At 44.7% G+C, this 26,836-nt stretch overlaps 1 protein-coding gene across 1 annotated transcript in view; it reads left to right on the forward strand.

Moving 5' to 3' along the window:
- The window catches only part of rfx6 (regulatory factor X, 6), a 46,347-nt gene extending 20,173 nt beyond the window's left edge, over nucleotides 1-26,174 (forward strand). Inside the window, exons 13-19 of the mRNA XM_060915806.1 lie at nucleotides 31-140; nucleotides 237-354; nucleotides 18,853-18,975; nucleotides 19,071-19,277; nucleotides 21,180-21,674; nucleotides 24,083-24,292; nucleotides 25,990-26,174. Coding sequence (XP_060771789.1) covers nucleotides 31-140; nucleotides 237-354; nucleotides 18,853-18,975; nucleotides 19,071-19,277; nucleotides 21,180-21,674; nucleotides 24,083-24,292; nucleotides 25,990-26,174 — 1,448 coding nt within the window. The remainder of the gene's footprint in view (nucleotides 1-30; nucleotides 141-236; nucleotides 355-18,852; nucleotides 18,976-19,070; nucleotides 19,278-21,179; nucleotides 21,675-24,082; nucleotides 24,293-25,989) is intronic.
- The last annotated feature ends 662 nt before the right edge of the window (nucleotides 26,175-26,836 follow it).

The following is a 26,836-nucleotide window of genomic DNA, read 5'->3' on the forward strand; positions in this document are numbered from 1 at the left end:
TTGCTCACTCTTTTTGTTTTCATGTCATAGATGACAGTGTTGCAGTTTTCCAAGAGTTAAAGGACCTTCTGAGAAAGAACGCCACTGTTGAGTCTTTTATAGAGTGGCTAGACTCTGTGGTGGAACAGAAAGTCATTAAGGTTGGTTGAAACTAAAATATATGTTCATCTCATCAGCTCTATGGTATCTGAAACTGAGTGAGTATCGTCTTCATTTTCTTGCTTCTCTTTCATCAGCCAAGTAAACAAAATGGCCGCTCGGTGAAAAAACGAGCCCAGGACTTTTTGCTGAAATGGAGTTTTTTTGGAGCTCGTGTGATGCACAGCCTCACCTTAAACAATGCCACAAGCTTTGGTAAAGTTTTTTATTTTTTATGTATGTGCGTGTGTGTGTGTGTGTGTGGGTGTTCATGAGCAATTCACAATTATGTCTGAAAGATACATTTCATAACACTTCATTCACTTCATACACTTCAACCTCATCTTGGTTTTGGTAAATGGAGAGTTTTCTAAGCTCTTTTCTTTTCCTCCTACATCACAAACTGTCCACTCAGTTTGGTTACAAAGCCACAATGTGCTGTAAAATGTAGTGACCCGTCCAGAGTAAACAAATCTTTATCTCTTGGATGCATGTGCACTGATTAGGAAGAGCCCAGGTCTAGTTATGTTAGCTTTTGATGGCCCTGCGGACACACACACAAAGCTGAAGAGTTGCCTTTAGAGAGGCTATTACGTGACCTCACTGGACACACAACAGTTGAAATAAAAAGGACCTTTTCTGTAAAGTCTAAACATGTCTCCTCTCATTTCATAGCATTTTAAAAGGCAGAAATAGCAAGCATTTTTATTTTAGCTCAAGCTTCAGCCTATTTTGAGTTCCATGATGTAGAAAACACAGATACGACTTAGATATAAAAGCAGAGTTTAGATTGTTGAACTTGGAGATTATTGGGGAAATTTTGAACGCATTAAAAGTTTTAAGTGATTTGTTTTCATAGCATCTGGATATTTTATTCAAATAAATGTAAAACATCCTCATGGAATTAGTTACAGTGGCATGCAAAAGTTTGGGCACCCTTGCTGAAAATGTCTGTTACTATGAATAGTTTATTGAGCAGAAGGTGAACTGATCACCAGAAGGCATAAAGGTAAAGACAAGACATTTCTTTTCAGCATTTTATGCAAGATTTGTGTATTATTTTTGTTTTGTACAATTGGAGAGCGAAAAAAGAAAAGGAACACCATGCGAAAGTTTGGGCACCCCAATACATTTGAGTTCTCAGGTAACTTTTACCAAGGTTCCAGACCTTAATTAGCTTATTGAGCTGTGGTTTGTTCAAATTCTTCATTAGGAAAGATCAGATGATGCAGATTTCAAAGCTGTATAAATTCTCTGACTGCTCAAATTTGTCACAAAAATCAACAGCCATGGGCTCCTCTAAGCAACTCCCTAGCATTCTGAATAATAAAATAATTGATGCTCACAAAGCAGGAGAAGGCTACAAGAACGTAGCAAAGTGTTTTCAGGTAGCTGTTTCCTCAGATTGTAAACAGAAAGATTTAGCAGACCCTGGAGTGGTGGTGCACTGTTCTACTATGCAGCGACACCTGAACAAATATGACCTTCATGAGAGAGTCATCAGAAGAAAACCTTTCCTGTGTCCTAGCCACAAAATTCAATGTCTGAAGTTTGCAAATGAACATCTAAGCAAGCCTGATGCATTTTGGAAACAAGTTCTGTGGACTGATGAAATCAAAATAGAACTTTTTGGCCACAATATGCAAAGGTATGTTTGGAGAAAAAAGGGTGCCAAATTCCAGGAAAAGAACATCTCTCCAATTCTGAAGCATGGGTGTGGATCGATCATGCTTTGGGGTTGTGTTGCAGCCAGTGGCATGGGGCACATTTCATTGGTCAAGGGAAGCATGGATTCGAATAAATACCAGCAAACTCTGGAAGCAAACATCACACCATCTGTAAAAAAGTTGAAGTTAAAAAGAGGATGGGTCCTACAATAAGACAATGATCCAAAACACACCTGTGATGTGATGTAGAATCATTAAGCCAGGTTTCAGTTAGGCCAATGACCGAAAAATCATGCTGAAGCATTGATAAGTAGTGAGTGAAGTTATAATTCCGTGGAAGGCTCCTAATATTAAGATGTAACATTGAAAAAGTTGAAATGGCGTAAGACAGTTTTTTGCACAAATTCTTAAATGAATTTTCAGAATAATACTGGCATAAATTGTTCGTAGAATTTCTGAAAAAGTTTACGTCGGGGTCCCAATCATCTGTGTATTTTGATTCATTTTTGCTTTCATTGTTTAACGAAAAAGGATTGAACATCAGGTTAACATCTTCAAATATGTTTGAACATGTAGTTTGGGTTCCTTGTTTTCCTGTTTGTAGATATGTATTTAACATAGCCATAGTTAAATTATATACATCATTACACAAAAATGCTAAGTAAGAGTATCAGAAATAGATTTTATTGGATGTCATTTTTCTTTCTGATTACAAGTTTATCATAATTAATCACCACGTAGTCACCACGTTGTCTTGCCACCTTCATCTCAGGTACCAGTTCAGCTTGTCGTTTCCTGACTTGTTCTGAGAAATCCTCGTTGATGAAGATGGTAGTGTTCTTCAGATGAGATCTGGCTTTACGCAGGATGAGGTGCTTGTCCTTAAAACGCAACAGTTTGACAACTATCTGCCTCGGTCGAGGAGAATCCCTTATGAAGGGGCCGTTATGATGTACTCGTTCAATTTCAATAGTCTTCGAGTCTAACTGCAGGTTTTTGGACAGGATGTTTCACACCTTTCCTTCTGACTCTGCCCATGTTTCCTTGCTGTTGTCGCCTTCCACTCCATCAATGATGATGTTGTTCCTTCGACTCTGGTTTTCTAAGTAATCCATTTCCATAGCAATCTCTGGCATGTCTTGAGACCTGATACACTTAACTGACTCTATGGTGGCCTTCAATGCGTTGACATCGGTTTGAGCTTCTTTCAGTAAAGTTTTAAGAGTGTCGACTTCTGCTTGCAAGTACTGTAGTGATGACTTGACTTCCTGAACTTCTCTCACAAGGGAATCAATGCGCTTGTTAGCTGAATCCATTAACATATGGGTAAAGGATTGAAAAATCGCTTCTTGTCTTTTTAAGAGATCCTCATAGAACGCTTTGTTCTGTTCCATCATTTCTTTCATTACCCCCACTGACACGAACTCGTCTTCCGCTTGACTTTTCTGGCCGCAAGTGGACATGATTGAAAATGGAAAGTATACTTGTATTGACTAAATTGGAATGGACTCACCGTTTTATCTTCCTGAGACCTTCTGTTGAAGAGATGGCTATAACAGCTTCAGGGTTGAGGTGCGGAAAGTCGATGCTGCAGCCTCTCAGCCCGCTCTCGCGCAGCCTCGCTCCCGCTCTCGCGCAGCCTCACTCTCGCACAGCCTCTCAGCCTGCTCTCAGCCTGCTCTCGCACAGCCTCGCTCCCGCGCAGCCTCTCAGCCCGCTCTCGCGCAGCCTCGCTCTCACGCAGCCTCCTAAATCTCAGCATAGTCCTTGATAAACTGTTGAGAGTAGTTACAGACACCTAAGAAGCTTCTGAGCTCCGAAATGGTGGCCGGAGCCTTGATATCTTGAATGACCTGAACTCTCCCTTTTTGGGGTTCAATGCCATTTGCACCAACAAGTAGTCCAACATATTTGACCTTGGTATGGCACCATTGTCCCTTGGTGATTGACAGCTTTGCTCCAGCATTGGCAAGCTGGTTAAGCACATGTCGGATCTCGATCAAGTGGGCTTCAGATGTTCGTGAGCGTATCAAAAGGTCATCGACATTAGAGCTGTGCAATATATCATATTTTTATCACGATATCGATATTGGTGTCAAACGATATCAAAATTCATAATATCGATATGAAACGATTTTTTGTCATTTGTAAGGTAAAACGAACCCTTCTGTCCCCTAAGGCACACTGTAGCCTTGTATACGTCATCCATTCTACTCCCGCGATATCTCCGCAACAGTAAAAAATCAGTTCTTCTGTTTTCATACGTGTCGGGTGATTTGATATATTGATTTGTTAATATGTTGTTTGATTTGCTTGCTAATAGTTATAATAATACAATTAACATATTTACGTCATATTTTTGGATGTGGGACTGGGTAATGTAAAAATGGCATCTACAGAAGAAAACAAGCACAACAATATTAGCACATATCCAGCTTGCTAGCTGTGTTAGATGTGTTAAACCGTGTGGATTTAAGTGGAATAATTGCGAGTTGTCCTGTGGTCAAGGCAGCGTTTTAAGGTAAGGCAATTTGGTTATTAATGTTGCCCGCCGCGGCATGTTGGGTTCATTTGATTTTGACTTGTGCATCTGCAGCTAGCATCATGCTTTGAAGTAGGTTCTGCTAAGGACGGGTTTATTGCGCAATGTAGACGGACTCAGATGTAATTACATTGTTTTTAAAATTCCATGCGCTTAAAACGGTGTCCCCCTGCTAATCATGTAGCCCTAATCATGTGTTGCTTTTACTTTTCGAGTGAAATATCTCTGCAAATGGTATTTCAATGCTGACATGCCAAAAAGATAGCGGAGTCCACATTTGGAAGATGAAGGAAGAGAAGCCTGATGCTTGAAAATAGATCGCTTAATCCACAACGCATATCTGTATTTGAGACATAACCTGCAACTAGTGGGGATGTTTTGGAATGACTGTGCATAGGGTGTTTTTGGCCACAGAACACTAACCCACAGTAGTAGGAGGACTACTAGGTTTGTGGATTTTGTCTGTTGGCTGAGCGACGCATGGTGTTTGCCTTGTGCCATTTCACGTAGCATCTAGCTGCAGTGCCACCTACACTTTCAGGGAATGTTTACATGCCGCTGAGCTATTTTCATGTATGTTAATAATTAAGGACTTGTCTCTATATTGTGCGTGTTCACACACGGACTGGCCATCGGGAGTAGCGGGAGTTTTCCCGGTGGGCCGGCGGAGAAAAAAACAAAAAACAAACAGTTGCGTGCTGGCCTTTAATATGATAAGCAATGTTAACAGTTTCTTTAAGAAACTGTTAACATTGTTTATTACAGTTGCATTTAACATTGCTTATCATATTAAAGGCCAGCGCGCAACTGTTTTTTTTTTTTTTTTTCTCCGCCGGCCCACACTGAACCACCGGCACACCGGGAAAACTCCCGCTACTCCCGATGGCCAGTCCGTGTGTGTGCGTGTTTAATGTTGGTGTCTTAACAACACACAAGCTTACGTTGTAGTGTGTGTGTGTGAGAGAGAGAGATTTTATCCTTGGCTGGCTACGAGCCAGTGTGGACGTTACGCAGTAATCACTGGTAATACCAGTGCTGGCTCCATCCTCTGTGATCGGAAATGTTGAGTGAGGAGAACGTGAGCCTTGTGCAGGCTATAGGACCTATGCAAAGTACGTGCTTGCACAGTAAATAGTTTAAGTAAAAGGCGTTTCATGGTACAACGGGAAGGGTTGACAGGTAGCCTATGAGGCCTGTACTATAAAAATGTGGCCCAGTGCCTCGGGTGTTGATGATCGGGGCTTTAAAAAAAAGGTGTATAAATATCGTTTTAAAAATCGCGATATCAATATTTACTGAAAAAATCGTGATATTGATTTTTTCCAATATCGAGCAGCCCTAATCGACATAGATCAAGTTTCTGCAAGCAGCAGTGTCACTCATGGCTTTGTGTGGGAATATGTTGAACTTCGATGGGGAGTTTGAATATCCGAACGGGCATCGATTCCATGTGAACTGTCGGTTGCCAAAGGAGAAGGCCAGCTTATACTGGTCTGCAGGGTCGAATCGCTCGATGTCCTTTGCAAAGGAGTCAAGCTGGCGCATACGGAGGCCAGGGGAACGGTTCCTCTGTGTCCTCCTTGACCTTTTGGGGAGGTTCGCTCTCTGAGCTACTTGATGATGAGTTTGATGGAGGGGGATACCTCACATGGTACTCATCAGAAGAGGAGAAGGAAGAGAAAGAGTGTTCATAGGTGGGGTTTACCACTGAATACTTCTTATTCTTATTCTCCCTTTTAATGGTTGGGAGCTTTGGGGGCCCCTCAAGTGCAGGTGGGCATGATTCCGCTCCACCGGGATTGCGAGAGGGGGCAGCAACCTGGCGCTTTGGTTTGGAAAGGGGGGCGTTTGGCGACCAATCAAGAAATCTTCAGAGTCTGTGTCAGACTCTGCCCCTCTCCCAGCTCCTGGCTCTGTTTCTGCCTTTGCCTCCATGGATGGTGCATGAAGCACCGCTTGGGCCCTGGCATGGGTTTTGCAACTTTCTTCCTGGGCCCGGTCATTGGCAGCTTTCCTGCTAGACTGTTCAGCTAGCTGGAGTCTACAGGCACACTCCTCTAGCAAATCGTTGGTAAGCTTGAGTTCATTGCGCAGGGTCTGATTCGTTGCGTCTAGCTGGTCGCGGCTAGTGCTCAGCTCCCTGTTCTCCCCCTGGAGCGTTTCCAGCTCCAAACGGGTACATGGGTGATGGAGCAGAAATAACTTACCTACCACCTCTTGGATGGTGATGACACCGCGTTGGGGATTCTGCACGTATTGTATCAAGTTGTCAGTCTCTGTCTGACACTCATCCTGGGTTAATTGCCCGAGTTCTTCCCTTTCCTTAGGAGAGATTTTGAGGAGATCAGAGACAACGTCAGAGAGGGGGATGGATTCCAGAGGAGGAAGGCTATCCTCCTCACCTCCTGACGTATGTGGGGTACGCCAGCTCATCCTGACTGCCTGGTTCGGGCACGGACCTACACCTGACGAGCTAGTGACGTGGGCACTATTTCTCAGTCTACCCCTTTTAATGTAAGATAATGTCATGGCTACGAGGCAACAACAGACAGGCTGTGCTCAAACAGCGAAAATAAGAAAATGCACAGGCAAGGCTTCTAACCTGTGGCTCGCACCAACAACTAGATAATGATCCGTGTTATTCCTGTGACTCTTGTTTACTATCACTCTCTCTCAAAGTATGCCAACTAACTATGCAGGGTACTATGACAACCGTACTTGTTTCTACTAATGGCTACTGGTGATACAGTCACTTACTCCCTACTAACTGTGTTCACAGTATGACTGACACACAAGACTGTTAGTTAAACAACACTGGAAAATGACACTATCACCACACTGCAATTAGCCCAATATAACACTCTGGTATAGCCTTGGCAATTCCACTTGACTAGCCTATTACTGAATAGAGGCCTGGAATGGCCCAACACTAAGTTTATCAATTATTGCTACAAAAATCACTGAGGCCAACAATACCAATCCTCACATGGGGCACCAAAATATGTAGGTGCAATAGGCTTATCGAATCAGTCTCATATAAAAAGGGATCAGTCTCATTAAATTCATTAATCATTAATTCAAGTGTCTAATAGTTTATAGCTAAGCTATTAAAATCAATGGAATAACTTAGTGGTGATGCTGCTATAATTTTAGTGAGTATTGTAGCTCTAATGTAATACGTTTACTCTAGATCTATAACATTCATATAACAACCAAATGGGCGAAGGCAATTTGAATACTTGTTGGCAGAGGTTGGCACTCAGTGAATGTTGTAGCAATAGACAGGACACAGTTTACTCCAAAGGTACCATTTATTGAAATAACTGACACAAATTAGCAAACTAATACTGATCAGATATAGCAACAATAGCAGCCAAGGAGTAATTCAATATAAATGGTGATGCAACATATACAAGTAATAATCAGTAGTGTATAAAGCAATAGTCAGTAGTAAGTAGAATAATAACCAGCAGTAAACAGGATGATAAACATCAGTAAACAGAATAAGAAATCAGCAGTGAATATGATGATAACCAAGGCACTAATGATGATCAGAAGTAATGGGCTATATGCAAGTGTTACAGTGTAGGGACAAATGAGTGTAGGGGCGAGTGAATGTTAAAATGTGAGAGGGAAATCACGTGTTTATGTGTGTCTGTGTGAGAGTGTGAGTGTAGGTGTGTGCGTGTGTGTGTGCAGCTGCACACTAACGAGATGAGGAGGAGCTAGGGAGAGAGAGCGTGCACAGGCGCATGACAAAGAGGAGGGGAGTGAGGAAACGAGGCTGTGTGTGGCGTGCAGGTGAGAGAGAGGTGTGGTATGTGAATGTACTGTAGTGCGTGAGCCTTTGTGCTAGGCACTGCCTAAAGGGGGGGATGGGCAACAAGGAGAGCGCACGAGGGAGAGTAACAAAGGATCTGTAACTTAAGCGCTAGTCTCAACTAGGCTTTAAACCCAAACTTCTACCCAACCCTTAGCTACTCCTGAAATCCCAATGTTGAGGGGTGTAGTGCAACAGAGGGAGTTAAAGAGAGAGAGAGAGAGAGAGAACGCATGCACGATCTAACTAATATGAATAGTAAACAAAGCAAATCAAACAACACGCGGTCTAAGACCGACTTTCATGTGAATCAAAATGCATACGTTTAAACCATGAATGAATTCAAATAAACAACACTCTTCACATTAACTAGCCACAACTAAGACTAACAATTGCCCAGATGCCAGCCTTACTTGAGATTGCTCTTGCTTGGCGACCGAAGGTGCGTCGTCTGTTATCCGAAGACAGCACGGAGCGCAGGTCCAGGGAGAAAACAGTTCTGTTCTTTTTGCTTTTACAGCTCATCAGCTGAAGATCTTCGGTGTCCTGTCGGTCGTCCCATGATCTGGAAGGAATCTTGTTTGTAGTTCGCCGACATTGCGAAAGGGAAAAGGGATTCAGTCTCCTTTTCTCTTTTAAAATACTGCGTGGGCTGCAGTAACTAACTGGTTCAGTTATTATTACAACTATGCGAAGATCAAATACATTGAACTTTGGCTAAAGGTTTGGTATCAATAGCTCGTTCTTTGTTCTTTGTTCTTCTTTAGCACAGATGCAACGATGTCTCTCTTTCACACGTGGGGATTCACCACCAGAGAGAGAATTTTGATTCCACTGTGGGTTTTAAAGCACAGTCGTGTCATCACTGTATTTGGTATCCGGTATCATCTCTGTATCCAATACCATTACAGTGAGTGTGAGAAGAATGGGCGGAGATAGAACATGGCATCAAGTACAGGGATTGTTGTGTTCAATGCTGTAAGTGAAAGGGGAGAAGATGGGCCATAAAGTGAAGCAGGGAATTGTGGGTACTATGGCTATGGCATGGCAGCCCCCTACAGCACCGTCAGCTCCATGATAATGATGTTCTTGGTGCTGTCTGAAACCAGAAGGATATCTGGCCTCAGGGTGGAGCCAACAATGTGCTGTGGAAATCTCAGCTGCTTCTCCAGGTCCACTGACAACTGCCAGTCCTGGGCTGTAGCTAGGATCCCTGCTGCCGCCCTCTTGTGTCCAGCTCTCGGCTGCTCTCCTGCCTTAACAAATGCAACCGCTTGTGTTATGTTGCGCACCCAGCTGCAGCTGCTGATCACCTTGCTGATGGCTTCTGCAATGGGTTTCAGCACCTGGTTATGGTGCCAGGTGTATCGACCCTGGCCGAGTGCTGTTGGGCAAGAGCTCAGGATGTGTTCCAATGTCCCTTTTCCTGAGCACAGTGAGCAGTTCGGGGTCTCCACCTTACCCCAGGTGAAGAGGTTTGCCGGGCTAGGCAGGACATCATACACTGCCTGAATCAGGAAGGTGATACAGTGTGGCTCAGCCTGCCAGAGGTCCGACTAGTTGACTTTCCGGTCCATGGCTTGCTCCCATTGCATCCATGACCCCTGTTGCCTTAAGCCAGAGGCTCTGCTTGATCTTCCTTCCTCCACTGCAGCTCTCACTTCCTCCTGAATCTGCCTCCACCTCTCCTTCCCCTTGCCCACCTTGTGCTGAGGTGTTGGGAACAATCCCAAGCCCGCTCTGCCATGTGCCACCACATCCACTAGATCTTTAAGGCGCAACGGGGACTCTGCATCCAGCACCGCAATCTGGGCACTCCACTTCCTCCCAGTCCTCACCACCACTCCTGCCTGGGCCACCTTTGGGTCTCTTGAGTCCCTGTACATCAGCACCTCCCTTGCCCGTGTAACCTTGAACTCCTCTTCCAAGGACTTCAGGGGCAACTGGAGCTTTAAGGTGTTACCATAGAGGTCAATGTTGCTGAGACTTCTGGGCAATCCCAACCATCTCTGGAGACAGGTACTAACCTTCCTCTCCAAGGTCTCCACAGTGGATATGGGGACCTCGTAGACAAGGAGCGACCAGAGTATCCTTGACAAGATACCATGCTGGTATATCCAAATTTTAAACTTGCCTGGTAGTCCAGATTTGTCAATGGATCTTAGCCAGCTGTCCAGTTCATGGCAGGTTGACTGAACAGATGTGGAGTCCTTGAGACTGCTGTCGAACACCTTGCCCAAACTTTTCACAAGCTTCTCCGCAATTGTTGGTATTAATGTCCCCTCGATCTTGAATCAGAACCTTTCGGTGACCTTTCCCTTCTTCACCACTAGTGATCTGGACTTGGCTGGTTTGAAGCTCATCCGAGCCCACTTGATTAGCTTTTCTAGCCTTTGGAGGATCCATCTGCATCCTGGTACAGACTCCAGGTCATCCATGAAAGCCCTGATTGGTGGCTGTTGGATCCCTGACTGGGTTCTGGGGCCTCAACACTCTGGCTCAGCTAACTTCAGAATCATGTTCATTGCCAAGGCAAACAAGGCTACTGAGATGGTAAAGCCTGTAATTATTCCAACCTCCAGCTTGTGCCACTCAGACATTATTGCACCTGCTGAGGCTCTTAACCTGAACTGGTCATAATAGTCCAGGACCAAATCTGCAACATGGTGTAGCACATGATGTTTGGACATGGTGGTCTGGACCAGTTTGTGGGGGATGGAGCCATACACATTGGCTAGATCTAGCCACAACACAGTGAGGTCTCTCTTGTTCTCGTGGGCTTCCCGGATGAGTTGAGTCACCACTCCAGTGTGTTCTAGACACCCTGGCACTCCAGTGACCTCTCCCTTTTGCACTGATGTGTCTATGTAGTTATTATTGCAGAGGAAGTCCGACAGCCACTTTGCTACTATACTGAAGAAGATTTTCCCTTCCATGCTCAGCAGTGAAATCAACCTGAACTGGTTGATTGCCCTTGAATCCTCCTCCTTAGGGATCCAGACCCCTTCCGTGAAGTATTCTGTCAGAGATGGTCGGGAGACGGATGTAAGTACAGAAGGTGTGTTTATTAATACAAATGAAGACAGGCAAACAATCCAGAATGGCAGGCAAAATCGTAAAATGGTGAAACAGTCAATAGGTCAAGCGAGGCACAAACAGGCTATCATAGACTCGGCAGAATCAAAGATGAGAAACAGGGAATCAGGGATCAGGAAACCAAACAAGGAAATAAGGCTCGGTAATGTGTCAGCAACACAACTTAATACTTCACAAAGTAAGTGCATTTTCACAGTTTTTATATTGCCTCGCTGATTGAGCCTTAATCCTGTGCAGGTGCAAGTCGTTTATGGCGCACGCGAGAGAGTCCACTTGGTGCGTGCGCTGTCCGGGGCATGCCTGAGAGTCTATCTGATGCACATGCCAAGGCGTGCAGGTGTGATACACTTGCATGAAATTAGTACAAAAATTAATGTAAATATTAATATCTTATGCCAAATTATTATGGCACATTACAAAAAATAAAGAAAAAATCAGAGTCCTCATCTCCAATTTATGAGTCTGAATGCAGTTAATGCACAAGTCTGAGTGTGAGTCATCAGTGCTCAAGTCCAAGTCAAGTCGCAAGTCCTTAAAATTAGGACACAAGTCCAAGTCCTGGACTCAAGTACTACAAGCCTGGATTGTACCTTGGGGGACAGAAATGGAATCCTACTCTACCCCTATTTCTGATAGTGTAAATTGTTGCTAAGGATAGTTTTAATACTAGAAGGTCACTTAGTAGAGTAGAGTGCATATCTCCACCAAGCCACATGTTATCAGCATCAAAATCAAATCACTTGAAGCTAGGATAATACTAAAGCTGTCCACAAAATTTCATCCAAATCCATTCACTACTTTTTGAGCTACATTGGGAAAAGCAAAAAAAAAAAAAAATCCTGGATCCACATACATATCCAGATTTTCATCAAAATCTAATAAGCTGTTCCTGTCAGGATAAACAGACGAGGACCCAAGAGCACAAGTTAAATGTGGAGTTTCATTGATAGTAGGGGAAAGGGAGTTGGGAGGATGTGCGTGTGTGAAGTTGAGTGGCCAGAGGACTGAGAGGCAGGGATGGCTGGTGGGAGCATGGTGGTGATGTCTGCAGTCTCCCATCCAAGTACTAACCAGGCTCAACCCTACTTAGCTTCTGAGATCAGGCATTGTCAGAGTAGCATGGCTGTATGCTGACAGCACTTGGGTTTCAGGCAGTCTCCCAGCAAGCAGTCCCTCAGCAGACAGACAGGACAGCACAACAGGCAGGAGTAGGGAACAGGCTGGAACACAGAGTCACAGATCAGGTAGCAAGATTAGGGACAGAAATGCAGGGTCAGGTTACCAGGACTGAAGAGTTGATGGAGTCGATGCCTTGAAGACGATCTGACACTGAAGCTTGGGAGGACTGCAGATTAAATACCCACAGAGGAGGAGCAGGTGATAGGCAACAGCCAATGACAGCTACTGAAAGTTAATAAGAGGAGGAGTATGTGGGCATGGCAGGTAATACTGAGTGGAGAGGAGTGGAAATGTTACCTGAAGAGAGGAAAACCACAGGTAGGACCATGACAGAACCCCCCCCCCCTCAAGGGACGGCTCCAGAAGTCCCTAGGAGCAGACCCACCAAGACGGGCGGGAGGAGGGGGAATACCGGTGGAGGGTCAGAATTCCTCTGACCGGTCAGTGTCCATAGCCTCCACACCATCTTCACTGTCGGAAGACTCGGACGCTGGAGCAGGGGTGGCGGCAGGGTCTGGAAGTGGCTCCGTATGGTGAGCACCCCTACGTCGACCCCGTCGGATGGAGGGCTGGTCGGGGTGTAGGTGATGGAAGTCGGCGATGAGGGCCGGATCCAAAATCCTTCCAGCGGGGACCCATGCCCTCTCCTCAGGACCATAACCCTCCCAGTCTACCAAGTATTGGATGCCCCTACCCCTTCGTCGAGAGCAGAGTAGTCGCCGGACCGTGTAGACTGGTCCACCATCAATGAAGCGTGGAGGAGGAGGCGGCGGTGTTGCTGGGACCAGGGGGCTCTCGTGCACCGGTTTGAGTTTGGAGACGTGGAAGGTGGTATGTATCCTCATGGTCTTGGGCAGCAGCAGCCGAACTGCTGTGGGACTGATGACCTTCTGTATGGGAAAGGGTCCGATGTAGCAAGGCGCCAATTTGTGTGACTCCACCCGTAGTGGTAGGTCTTGAGCAGACAACCATACCTTCTGGCTGACGTGGTAAATGGGTGCAGGGGTCCTTCCCCGGTTAGCCCCAATAGCATAGCTGGTACTGGACTTCAGGAGTGCGGTGCGGGCCTGGGCCCACGTGCGGCGGCAGCGGCGGGCGTAGGCGAGAGCAGACGGGCAGGTGGCTTCTCCCTCCTGGCTGGCAAACAGAGGTGGTTGATAGCCATACACACACTGGAAGGGGGAGAGTCCGGTGGCAGAGTTGGTGAGGGAGTTGTGGGCATATTCCACCCAGAGCAGATGTTGAGCCCAGGCGTGGGGGTTGCGTGAAGCCACACACCTAAGTGCCTTCTCCAGTTCCTGATTCATGCACTCTGTTTGGCCATTTGACTGTGGGTGAAATCCGGATGACAGACCGGCAGTGGCCCCGAGGAGGTGGCAGAATTCCCTCCAGAAACTGGTGGAGAACTGCGGTCCCCGGTCAGAAACGATATCCCTGGGCAGGCCGTAGACCCGAAAGATGTGTTCTAAGATGACCCGGGCAGTCTCCTTCGCAGTTGGCAGTTTTGGGAGAGGCACAAAGTGGGTCATCTTACTGAAGCGGTCCACAATGGTGAGGATGATCGTATTACCTTCCGATGGAGGAAGACCAGTAACAAAGTCCAGGGAGACGTGGGACCAGGGACGCATGGGTACTGGCAGGGGCTGGAGTAACCTGGCTGGGGGCTGACTGGGGGACTTGTGCTGGTTGCAAGTGGGGCAGGCTCTCACAAAATCCTGGATGTCCTTCCTCATTGACGGCCACCAGAATCGCTGAGACAGCAGATGGAGGGAGCGTGTGACCCCGGGGTGACAGGCCAGGCGGGAGTCATGTCCCCATTGAATCACCTGAGACCTCAGGTTGACTGGAACATAGAGACGGTTGGAGGGGCAAGCGCTGGGGCCTGGCTGGTCCCTGATGGCCTCTCGAACCTGCTCCTCGATGTCCCAGGTCAGGGCAGCAATGACACAGGGGCTTGGGAGGATGGGTGTTAATTCCTCCTTGGATGCCTCATCCCTCTGAAACATCCGGGAGAGTGCATCGGGCTTGATGTTGCGGGAGCAAGGACGGTACGAAAGGACAAAGTTGAATCGGGTGAAGAATAGTGACCACCGGCGCTGGCGGGAGTTTAGCCTCCTGGCTGTCCAGATATATTCCAGGTTTTTGTGGTCTGTCCAGACCACAAACGGAACCTTAGACCCCTCCAACCAGTGGCGCCACTCCTCGAGGGTGAGCTTGACCGCCAGTAGCTCATGATTGCCGATGTCGTAGTTGCTTTCTGCTGGGGTCAGTCTTCGGGAGTAGAAGGCACAGGGGTGCATTTTTCCATCCTCTGCTGCTTGCTGGGAAAGCACTGCCCCGACTCCCACATCTGAAGCGTCTACCTCCACCACAATCTGCCGCTCGACGTCAGGCATCCGGAGGATGGGAGCTGAAGTGAAACGGGCCTTGAGGGTTTCGAAGGCTTTGTCAGCTGCTGCAGTCCATTGGAAGGGCTGTTTGATGCTGGTCAGTGCAGTGAGTGGGGCTGCCACGGTGCTGTAGCCCCGGATGAACCTCCTATAGAAGTTGGCGAACCCCAGGAACTGCTGCAGTTTCTTACGGCTCTCTGGAACCGGCCACGACGTCACTGCCGACACCTTCGCAGGGTCCATTTGAATGCTGCCCTCGGTCACCACATATCCCAGGAACGAGACAGACTGAGCGTGGAACTCGCACTTCTCTGCTTTCACAAACAACGAATTTTCAAGCAGGCGGCACAGGACCAACTGGACATGGTGGGTGTGTTCAGACAGGGTTTTTGAGAAGATCAAAATATCGTCCAAGTAAACAAAAACGAACTTATTGAGCATCTCTCTAAGGATGTCGTTTACCAGTGCCTGGAACACTGCTGGGGCATTGGTGAGACCGAATGGCATGACCAGATATTCATAATGTCCCGTCGGGGTGTTGAACGCAGTCTTCCACTCGTCGCCTTCTCTTACTCGCACCAGATGGTAAGCATTCCGGAGATCTAGCTTGGTGAACACTGTGGCCCCTTGCAGCAATTCAAAGGTGGAGGAGAGTAGTGGCAGAGGGTAGCGGTTCTTAACCGTAATGTCGTTCAAGCCCCGGTAATCTACGCATGGACGAAGAGAACCATCCTTCTTTCCCACAAAGAAAAATCCAGCTCCAGCAGGGGAGGACGATGGACGGATTAGGCTAGTGGCCAGAGAGTCATTTATGTAGTCCTCCATGGCCTTTCTTTCCGGGGTTGACAGGGAGTAGAGATGGCCCTTAGGGGGTGCGGTGCCTGGCAGGAGGTTGATGGTGCAGTCATGTGGTCGGTGTGGGGGCAACGACGTAGCCTTGGACTTGTTGAACACCTCTCTCAGGTGGTGATAGCAGACAGGAACCTTGGATATGTCGGGGGTGGAGCTGGTGGTCTCCTGGTTGGCTGGCAGGACGGCTCCCTTCAAGCAGGTCTGATGGCAGCCCCTTCCCCACTCTCATATGGTGCCAGTCTCCCAGTCAAGTTGGGGGTTGTGTAGACGGAGCCACGGGTACCCTAGGATGAGTGGTTGGCCGGGTGAGTGTAGGAGGTGGAACTGGATGGACTCCTGGTGGTTTCCTGACAGCAACATGGTCATGGGGGTTGTGATGTGTGTAACTGTGCCGAGACGATGTCCACCCAGCGCTCGTACAGGAACGGGTGGAGTGAGATGGTGGCGACCCAGCTGCCATGCGAACTCTGTATCCATAATGTTGGCTTCGGCTCCAGAGTCCACCAGGGCGGTCAGGGCACAAGTGGTGTCGGGAAGCTGAAGGCGGAGCTGAAGCAGGGGTTTACGGATGGAGGTCAGGCAGCGCTGTTGTTCCTCGGGGGAGAGGGAGGCATGGCCGATCTCCATGGGCTCAGACTGATTATGTTGGCTTTGGGGCATGACAGGCGGGAACTGGGCAGCGGAAGACTCCCCCCCGAGTGCGGGTGGCAGGTTGACTAGGACGCCCCTTCTCTCGTCTACGGATCTGGATACGATGATTGATGCGCACGGCAAGGGCAATGGCCTCATCGAGTGTCGGGGGTTGCTCATGGGAAACGAGCTCGTCCTTGACGTAGTCCGCCAAACTGTGGAGGAAGGTGTCCACTAGCGCCGCCATGTTCCATGAACTGCGCCTCGCCAGGGTACGAAAGTCGATAGAATAGTCCGCCACCGTCCGGTTGCCCTGACGGATACTCATCAGTGCTCGTGACGCCTGTTTTTGACGAGCCCAGGTCGAACACCTTTAACATCTCCTCGGCGAAGGCACTGAAGGAGGCACAGGCCGGGGTCTGCCGGTCGAATTCTGCTGTTCCCCACAGCCGAGCCCGGCCGGTCAGGTGAGTGATGATGTACCCCACCTTGGCTCCGTCCATTGAGAAGGTCCTGGGCTGCAGAGAGAACTGGATACAGCAGCTGGTCAGGAATGGCCAGACCTGGTTTGGGTCACCATTGAAACGTTCCGGATTACCGATCTTCGGTTCCAGGTAACCGGGGGCCAGAGCAGGAAGAACATGAGCGGATGGAGTGGTGGGGTTGGTGAGTACTTGCAGGACCTGGGTTAGCTGCTGCTGCAACAGTTGTTGCTGCTGGTTAAGCTGGAGCAGAGATGCAATGTCGCCAGACATCCGGTTTATGTCTCCCTCTGTACGTTCCAGTCGCTGCAGGGCAGTCATTTCAGGCTCAATCACCATGCTGGTTGGGGAGGGTGCTGGGTCCATGATGGTCAGATTGTTCTGTCAAGATAAACAGACGAAGACCCAAGAACACAAGTTAAATGTGGAGTTTTATCAATAGCAGGGGAAAGGGAGTTAGGAGGATGTGCATGTGTGAAGTTCAGTGGCCAGAGGACTGAGAGGCAGGGATGGCTGGTGGGGATGTCTGCAGTCTCCCATCCAAGTACTAACCAGGCTCAACCCTACTTAGCTTCTGAGATCAGACAGGATCAGGCGTTGTCAAAGTAGCGTGGCTGTAAGCTGACAGCACTTGGGTTTCAGGCAGTCTCCCAGCAAGCAGTCCCTCAGCAGACAGACAGGACAGCACAATAGACAGGAGTAGGGAACAGGCTGGAACACAGAGTCACAGATCAGGTAGCAAGATTAGGGACAGAAATGCAGGGTCAGGTTACCAGGACTGAAGAGTTGACGGAGTCGATGCCTTGAAGACGATCTGACACTGAAGCTTGGGAGGACTGCAGATTAAATACCCACAGAGGAGGAGCAGGTGATAGGCAACAGCCAATGACAGCTACTGAAAGTTAATAAGAGGAGGAGTATGTGGGCGTGGCAGGTAATACTGAGTGGAGAGGAGTGGAAATGTTACCTGAAGAGAGGAAAACCACAGGTAGGACCACGACAGTTCCTTGGCCCACATGGCTCACCTTTCCTCCAAATTTCATTAACATCCGTTCACCACTTTTTGAGTTATGTTGGAAACAGGCAAACAAACAAATGGAGGTGAAAACACAGTTGGTGGAGGTAAGTATTTTATTACATAAAAAAGTACAGGTAGTCGTCGACTTACAACCTATGCGACTTACGACCGATCGACTTTACGACCGTCTGGTTATGGCTGACAAGTGTTTCCCAGCTGAGCTAGCTGAGCTTACGACAGTTTCCGCCCCAGCTCCCGGCAGCACCTCTCACCACGTACAACAGTTTCCGCCCCAGCTCCAGGCACATGCACAGTCTCTCTCGCGCTCCCTCGTGCACTCCGTCATACAGTTTCCGCCCCAGCTCCTGGTTTATGAAACAAGCAAATGCTCCCGCCAGCCCGAGTGCTGCAACAGCTGATGATGATGTAGACGACCCGCAGCCAAGCACCAGTGATGCCAGCGGTCACTAAATTTTGTATTTTGCTCTGTTTTACATTTGTATTTTGGTATGTTTCAAACTAAAATGTTTTCTATTTTTCACACCTGTATTTCATATTTTTTGTTTTGCACATATTAAATGAATTGTACTGTACACAGTGTAGTATGCAGTGTTTGACTTAAACCAAATAATAAGCTAAGGTAATGAAATAAGAAAATGTTGATAAAATAAGACTTTAAGATGATTACAATATCATTACACATCACAATATACTTACATTCATTTAACATAGGCCGACTTACGACCAGATCAGTTTACGACCAGTCAGTCATAACCAAACGCAGTCGTAAGTCGACGACTACCTGTAATAGAAGTTTTATTTGGTTAAATAAATAAATAAAGCCAGAATTAAACACAAGACCTTCTAGTTTTGTGTCATAGATGTACGAGAGGAAAAATGTCCTCTTTCCTATAAAAAGTACACTTCCCTCATTTGTCACTATTCCACTCCTCTGTAATAATGAAAAGTTGAGCGGTAATAAACGTGTCCCAGACTGGAATTCATCCTGTATAACTCACTGAGAAAATCTTTCCTCAGGCTCCTTCCACCTCATCCGGATGCTGTTGGATGAATACATCCTGCTGGCAATTGAAACACAGTTTAATAATGATAAAGAGCAAGATCTACAAAATCTCCTGGATAAATATATGAGAAACGCAGGTAAACATTGTTGTATTTTTGGGTGGGGAATTATTTTAACTGCTACGAGTTCATTCAGTAAGCTGATGTTACCGTATTGTTTTTAAATGTTTCAGATGCCAGTAAGGCAACATTCACGGCTTCCCCAAGTTCATGCTTCTTGGCAAATCGTAATAAAGCAGGGATTGTGAACAATGATTCATCTGTGAAGAACGAGACCCAGGCAGAGTATACACATCTGCCTGTCCCAGGAACTCAGCATGGACTGGGGGCCACCATGGTGTTGTACCAGGGGAATGACACAGACAGCTTTACACTATCTGGTAAACACTTTCAATAAATAATAATAATAATAATAATAATATGTCTCACATCATTTTTCACCAATCTAGGTCAATCATTTTGTGACAATATGTAACTTTTATTAATTTGATAGAAAGGTGATATGGTTTATGGCAGTCTTCAAGGATGAACATTAGCTCTATGAGTAAAGAACCTAAACATAACTGCTGAACTTTACTACTTCACTAACACTCAGGACTTCATCTCAAAAGATACATTACTAGATCGACAGGGAAAATTATTGATCTCGAACTTCTGTTAAACAGGTGCTTAACTTGATTTTATGGGCAGCGTTTTGAGATTGTTTGAAATGACTTGTGTGCAATTACCATCTCCGAGGTTGCCAGGTTTTTCTCGAGTAGAGCTCTGGAGGTGAGAGATTTCCAATTGCATCTAGGCCAGTCCCATTAAACCAAGCACTTGCCTTTAAATCAGGAAAAAATCAGGTGAAAAGAAATGAGCCAATCACAGATTTAAATAAATACATTTATAAATTACAGATACAAAATGACTAGAATAAAATTATAATTTTGACACATAAGTAAATAAAAGTCTATACAACTGAGAAGTCAATTAGCTTCATAAACATCTCATAGCCTAATATTTAACAGTTATTCCACGAAATCAAGTCGTACATGAGCTGATAGTTGACGAGGCTATTCAATAAATAAAAACTTTATACAAAACGTCCGACAAAATTATTTCGGCTTAGAATGTAAACAAACCAGCGAAATGACAGTAGCAATTTGTAAAACATGCTATAATAATAATTCTTGAAAAATAAAAAAAGACATGTTCTTACCATCAAATACTTATTCCATATTTTGTTGCTTTTTTGTATTTTTTGGGGTTTTGTTTTTGAGTAGAGTTTTTATTTTGTCCTCGGTTAGTTCAGCAACACGCTCCGCTATTTTATTTTTCTCTACTCATGGTATATGAGCTGATAGCCAATCAGAGCGCATGATTGCTCATATCCAGTGAATGTGGACAGAATAAACCGTATATATCAGTACCAAAAGTCATGTTAATTTGGCATATATTTCCTTTTTTTTTCTCAATTTAGCAATCTTCATCAGGTCAAAATAGTTTTCACCATATATTAAGCAGCACTTTCATCCCACTGTAGTATAAAGCAGGTTTGAATAATTATGGAGATGCTGTAGAAATGAAGATAAGAATTATTTTTGCAGGAGAAAAACACAAATTTGTACATAAATGTCTAATTGGATTGCATATTATATAAGAAGACAGCGATGCTAATGAAAAATCATAAAATATGAAAGGGCATATTCTGATAAAATAAATATTGTTAAATTTCTCATATACAGACAAATACACAAATGTTTTTTTTCACCCCCATGGATGGATTTATCAAACTGAAAACAGAAATTTGTATTAGTGTTAGTGTATTAGAATCTGACTCATGCCTAATTTTAAGGACTCATGACTCGACTTGAGCACTATGGGACATACAGCTTCACACTACTCAAAGCTGTATGATATGGGACATACAGCTTCACACTACTCAAAGCTGTCAATGTGTTTTAGAGAGTGTATGTGTGTGACAGCTGTGTCATTTGTATCCGACTCGATTCGGATCAGTAGTGGGCTTGACTCAAAATTTTCTTTAATGACTCAGACTTGGGCACTGGGGACTCGAGACTGGACTTGGTCTCTAGATTTAGTGACTCGACTACAACACTGATTAATGCATTATGTATTGAGTAATGAGTATAAATGCATATTGGATTTGACAAATGTTGAGACAGTTCTCAGGAGTGAAGTCAGACATTGACTATATATTTCTAAAATCTCTTAAAGTCAAATTACACACAATATCAACAAAACAAGCTAAAAATGCAGTGTAACATTTCTTTATCCAGGCCAGTTGGATTACTCCCAGAGCAGTGGTCCATTGATCACCCCTCCCATCTCTCCAGCCATGGTGAACCGAGGCAGTGTGATCAACCAGGGCCCGATGGCAGTGAGATCGCCAAGCAGTTGCCCGGTCCAGCCTCATGCACCCTGCCAGGCTTTCCCTGATGCCATGTACCAAAGCCTGCCTGCATCCACCTACTATACCAGCTCCTCCACCTACCAGCCTACCAACCTGACCCAGACCCACACGCCCCCCTTGGCTTACCAGGCTCGCAGCGAGTGCTCACGCTATTCCTCCTTCAGTGGCCAGCAGTTGGCAAAGGACTGCTTTAACAGCAGCTGCGGTGGTGTAGCGTACAGCTCCAGAGTCTCGTCTGGAAGCTACCCGTCCACTTCAGAGCCCACTATTGAGGTTCAGGGAGTGCAGCTAATGGACTATGGATTTGCAGGGAGTGGAGGAGGATGTTCAGGTCCAGTGTACACCAGCACAGCACACAGTGGTGAGGATAGTAATGCTGTTTTTTTTTGTTTGTTTTTGGGGGGGGTAATTATGATCAGAAATAATGTGGGATCAAGATTTTCAGGTTTGGCTCTTTAAAAGAATCCCAATGGTCAATAAAACTGGTCCAACTGCACAAACTGGAATCTTGGAGCATTCAATAACTAAAAGTCAGAACTGGCGACTTAAGTCCTAAATTAATGTCGATATTTATACATGGAAATTTGCACATGTCCAGAAATGGGCTAAGTGCATGCTTATGTTGATTTTCCATTCATAGTATCCAACTTACCTGCAAAGTTCATGCCTCTAAAGTTTTATCTGAGTTTTATCTTGAGAAGAAACATCCAATTTCAAAAATGTTTCAAATGCAAGCACTCGCTTTTAAACCTGAAAAAAAAAACAGGGATAGAAGATAAGGACTGAAGAAGGAAGTCGATTATGTTTTCTTTGCTGTTAAATACTATAATACAATGTTACATAAAAGTAAAAAATGATTTTAAAATCTAAATAAAAAAGATAGTATGATGATATATGAGAAGATATAAAATATTTAAACAGTCCTAGTTGTAATTATGACAATCAAAGCAAATTTGGTTTCATTTAACAATATGGCTTCCATCGGTATTATTGAGCAGTTTTTAAAACAGCAGTTGATCCAGTGCAACCTATTAAGTTGCGTGTTAGTGTTTTTACGTTGTGCTTGAACATTCATTCATCGGAATGAAGCCATAAGAGCTTAATTGAGGTCATGAAATTGTAATGTGTGAGTGCAATGTGGATTATTTTATCACACTTTCATTTTTTTTAAATTTGTCGAATTAATAAAACAATACCAATGTTATCATTATAAGCGCATCTGGCCGATAGGCGATGAGCTTATGCCATCATGTTGTCCGTCGTCGTTTCACGAAAATCGCTTCTTCTCTATCAGTTCTTCACCGATTTTGATTCTTTCTGGCATGAAGGAAGGGGTGCCTAGGGCGCATATAACTTCTACCCAGATTTGTTTAATGACAATTATTAATGAAGTTATGGACTAATTAGGCAGCATGGTGGTATAGTGGTTAGTAGTGGCCAACGAGGGCCTTTCTGTGTGGAGTTTGCATGTTCTCCCTGTGTTTGCGTGAGTTTCCATAGTCAGCTGGGATAGGCTCCAGCTTGCTTGCGACCCTGTACAGGATAAGTAGCTACAGATAATGGATGGATGGACTAATTAAGCCTTAATGAACAGTTCAACAAAAATCACTTCTTCTCGGTCAATTCCTCACCGTTTTGGATTCTTTCTCGCAAATGGGTCGGTATTCCTATATAGCTTCTATATATAGCTTGCATGTAATGTATATAGGTTGCAGCATTTATTGCACAAAGTGGCCCACTTTAGATCATTCCATCTGGACTAGACGGGGCTGGAGTAAGCTACGCTGTCATTGACGGTCTCATTTCAGTGTGCTCTACTCTAAAAAAAATAATAAAAATGCCCATGGTTTGAAAGATAAGCCGACCAAGCACTCGTCTGCTACACTTTCAACTCACTTGAAGTGTTGTTTGTAATTTTGTCCATAAACAATTGGGTCCTTGAGATAAGCATTGCCTTCTTGAGTGTCATGTGGAGAAAAATTATATTAAATTATATTTATTTATTTATTATAATTTTTAATTGTATTAATTATATTATTGTTAATTACATATAATTATTTATATTTATACTTATAATTATTTACGTATTTGATATTGGACTCACATGGTAGTTCTTAATTTTTTGAGCATAATTACAGCCCAAAATATAAATTTCATAAATTGTGCTCTCATGTGGTTCCGTTTAACTCCTGAGTAACTTCTGAATTATGCACTTATGTCTGTAGCTATGCACATCTGAGGTCTGAATGCAGTTATGAGTTTACAATTTTCCTGATTGATTGTGCTTAATGGGCGGCACGGTGGTGTAGTGGTTAGCGCTGTTGCCTCACAGCAAGAAGGTCCGGGTTCGAGCCCGTGGCCGGTGAGGGCCTTTCTGTGCGGAGTTTGTATGTTCTCCCTGTGTCCGCGTGGGTTTCCTCCGGGTGCTCCGGTTTCCCCCACAGTCCAAAGACATGCAGGTTAGGTTAACTGGTGACTCTAAATTGACCGTAGGTGTGAATGTGAGTGTGAATGGTTGTCTGTGTCAGCCCTGTGATGACCTGGCGACTTGTCCAGGGTGTACCCTGCCTTTCGCCCGTAGTCAGCTGGGATAGGCTCCAGCTTGCCTGCGACCCTGTAGAACAGGATAAAGCGGCCAGAGATAATGAGATGAGATGAGAGATGATTGTGCTTAACTTTTGAATACGACCTTGATCGAATATGATTATTCGATTAAAAATCTACTTTTGGTTTGTCTGTGCTTTAAGTGCTTTCCCTCCTCACTTCCAGGCTACTATGGGAACAGCAGCTATGTGGACACGCAGAGGATGGGCTCTCTGATCGATCAGCATGTATCAGTGATCAGCAGTGTGACTTCCACTCGCTGTGTCCCTGCATACGCTGAGGTCCATGACCCTCTCAACATCCTGAACGACATGAGCAGAAAACCAGCAGCACCTTACTACCCGTCACAACCTCCTCTAATTACACGCTCAGCAGGTGAGAAGACAAACTTTTATTATTACAAGAAACAACGGGAAAGCATTTATACAGTATGAGGAGTTTGGATCATTTTAGCTTCGTGAATTAATAAAGAATATAAAGCTCTTCAACCCATTCTCACTGAAAATAAATGACATGCAACATATTTGCACACCTTCTATACCATGAATAACAGTGTTCTGTGTAGTGATAGTTTGATTAGCTATGTTGGTATACGTCATGTGCTTGTGTCAGGACGTTCGTATTTATCATACAGTACATACACTCACCAGCCACTTTAACAGGAACTTGTTCTTGATTCTAAGATTCCTGTTCTTGGCTGGCAGGAGTGGAACTCAATGTGTTCTTTTGCTGTTGCATGCTGAGATGCTTTTCTGCTCACCACGGTTGTAAAGAGTGATTATATGAGTTAGTATATCCTGCCTGGCAAAAAAGCTTGAACCAATCTGGCCATTTTCCTCTGACCTCTCTTATCAACAAGACGTTTGTTTCCACCCACAGAACTGTTGCTCACTCACTCAATGTTTTTTTTTTTTCGCACCATTCTGTCTGTGTAAACTCTAGAGACTGTTATGTGTGAAAACCCCAGGAGATCAGCAGGTTCTGAAATACTCAAACCAGTCCATCTGGCTCAAACCAACACCCATTCCACAGTGAAAGAAAGTCACACTTTTTGAGATCACAATTTTTCCCATTCTGATGTTTGAACATTGTGAACATTAACTGAAGCTCTTGATTTGTATCTGCATGATTTTATGCATTATGCTGCTGTCAAGGGATTGGCTGATTAGATAATGGCATAAAAGGTAAGGTAGTGCATTTTGAAAACTGTTAAATGTTATTTATGCTTTTTTTTCATCCAGATTAATCGTTTATCAGGCACCGAAGAAATTATTAATTGAAAAGCTAGCTATTTAAACATCGTAACAAGAACAAATTGCGCTTGAGCTTCTGTAAGCAAGGAAATAAATAAATAAATAATCAAAAAAATTTAGTTTTTAAACTTATAGATTTGCTACAAAGCTTGATTCTGATGATATTCAGAATGGTGGGGGAAATAACTGATGTCAGTTTGTAATTCTCAGTTTGTGATGTCACAAAATAGGCTCAAAAGCTTTTCAACCAATCATATCCAATATGCAAATTTTTAGTGGGTGTTAAGATGATGGATGGAACCTTTGAGCCACCGAACATGTGTTCTGAACTAGCAAGAAACCTAGCTGGAAAATGTAGCTAGTTTAGAGAATAATAATTACAAGCCATGGGTTAATGGTTAAAGAAGCAGCTTTTGGACCAAAAGGTCACTGGTTCGAGTCCTAGGAATAGCTGAAGTGTCCTTGAGCAAGGCATCTACCCCTCACTGTTCCCCAGGCACATTGTACGTCACTCTGGATAAGAGCGTCTGCTAAATGCCTGTAATGTAAAGAGTGTCATTGTTATGAGAGGTTTTGGTGGTGTTAAATTCATTTCTGAGGAAACGATGTTCCAAATTTTAGGTCAGATCCTATATTGACGTAAGACGAATGCAAACTAGGATTCTGTCAATTAATTAGCTGATTAGCTATTTGAGGTGGCAAGAAGACAAGGGTGTGTTTTTCAATTTTCATAGATCCTGATCATACCGGTGTAGCGATATAAGCTCATTTAGCCCATTTTCAGTTATTCACAATATTTTCACGATGTATCTGTTGCAGGTTCTTCGATAACCCCGTCAATTCCTTGCTCTGTTTCTCCGTGCATGTACGGCACTGCTGCTCAGTATCATCCTTCCCAAGATATCTTGCTTCCTCATCACAGCAGTGCTGAGGTGCGGGACATGGTGTCCTCCCTGCCTCCCATCAATACTGTGTTCATGGGGTCAACCGGAGGACCACCGTGACTGTTAATAACCCTTAGATCACTGACTTTTCTTAGGAGATAACAATGAAATAAAGCCCTATGTCACAGACTCTTCAGTGATACCAGATGGACTAGAGGAGAGTCAGCGGGTCTGTATTTAAAATTTGCTATTTTAGAGAAAAAAAATATTGTACATAAAAAAATTATTTCAATGTAAATGTAACACAAATGTAAATGTAATGCAATGGAACTATCTGTATCTGCTATGTGTATGTGTATCTGTTTAGCACTCCAAACATCTGTATCTATACCTGTACCTGTAGTCTGTCTTTGGATTTAAACCTGAAGTGGGCATGGCCCAAGCCAGGTTTAGGCATGGCCTAAACCAGTAGGGTGTATTTTTATGCCACCATAACCACTAAAACTGGAAAATAAACTCAGAGACATCAAACATAGAAATGATGTTTGCGTAGATAATGGAGAATAAAAATGTAGAACAAATGTGAACAAGTCTTCTATCAGTTGATTATTCTATCCATATTCACTGGATATAAGCAATCGTGCGCTCTGATTGGCTACTCTACTACTAGGCTATCAGCTCATATACCGTGAGTAGAGAAAAACAAAATGGTGGAGCGGCTTGCTGAACCAACTGAAGACGAAATAAAAACTCTACGTGAAAACAAAACCCCGAAAAATATA

Source organism: Neoarius graeffei, chromosome 3, assembly GCF_027579695.1.
Source record: "Neoarius graeffei isolate fNeoGra1 chromosome 3, fNeoGra1.pri, whole genome shotgun sequence".
Taxonomy (NCBI): domain Eukaryota; kingdom Metazoa; phylum Chordata; class Actinopteri; order Siluriformes; family Ariidae; genus Neoarius; species Neoarius graeffei.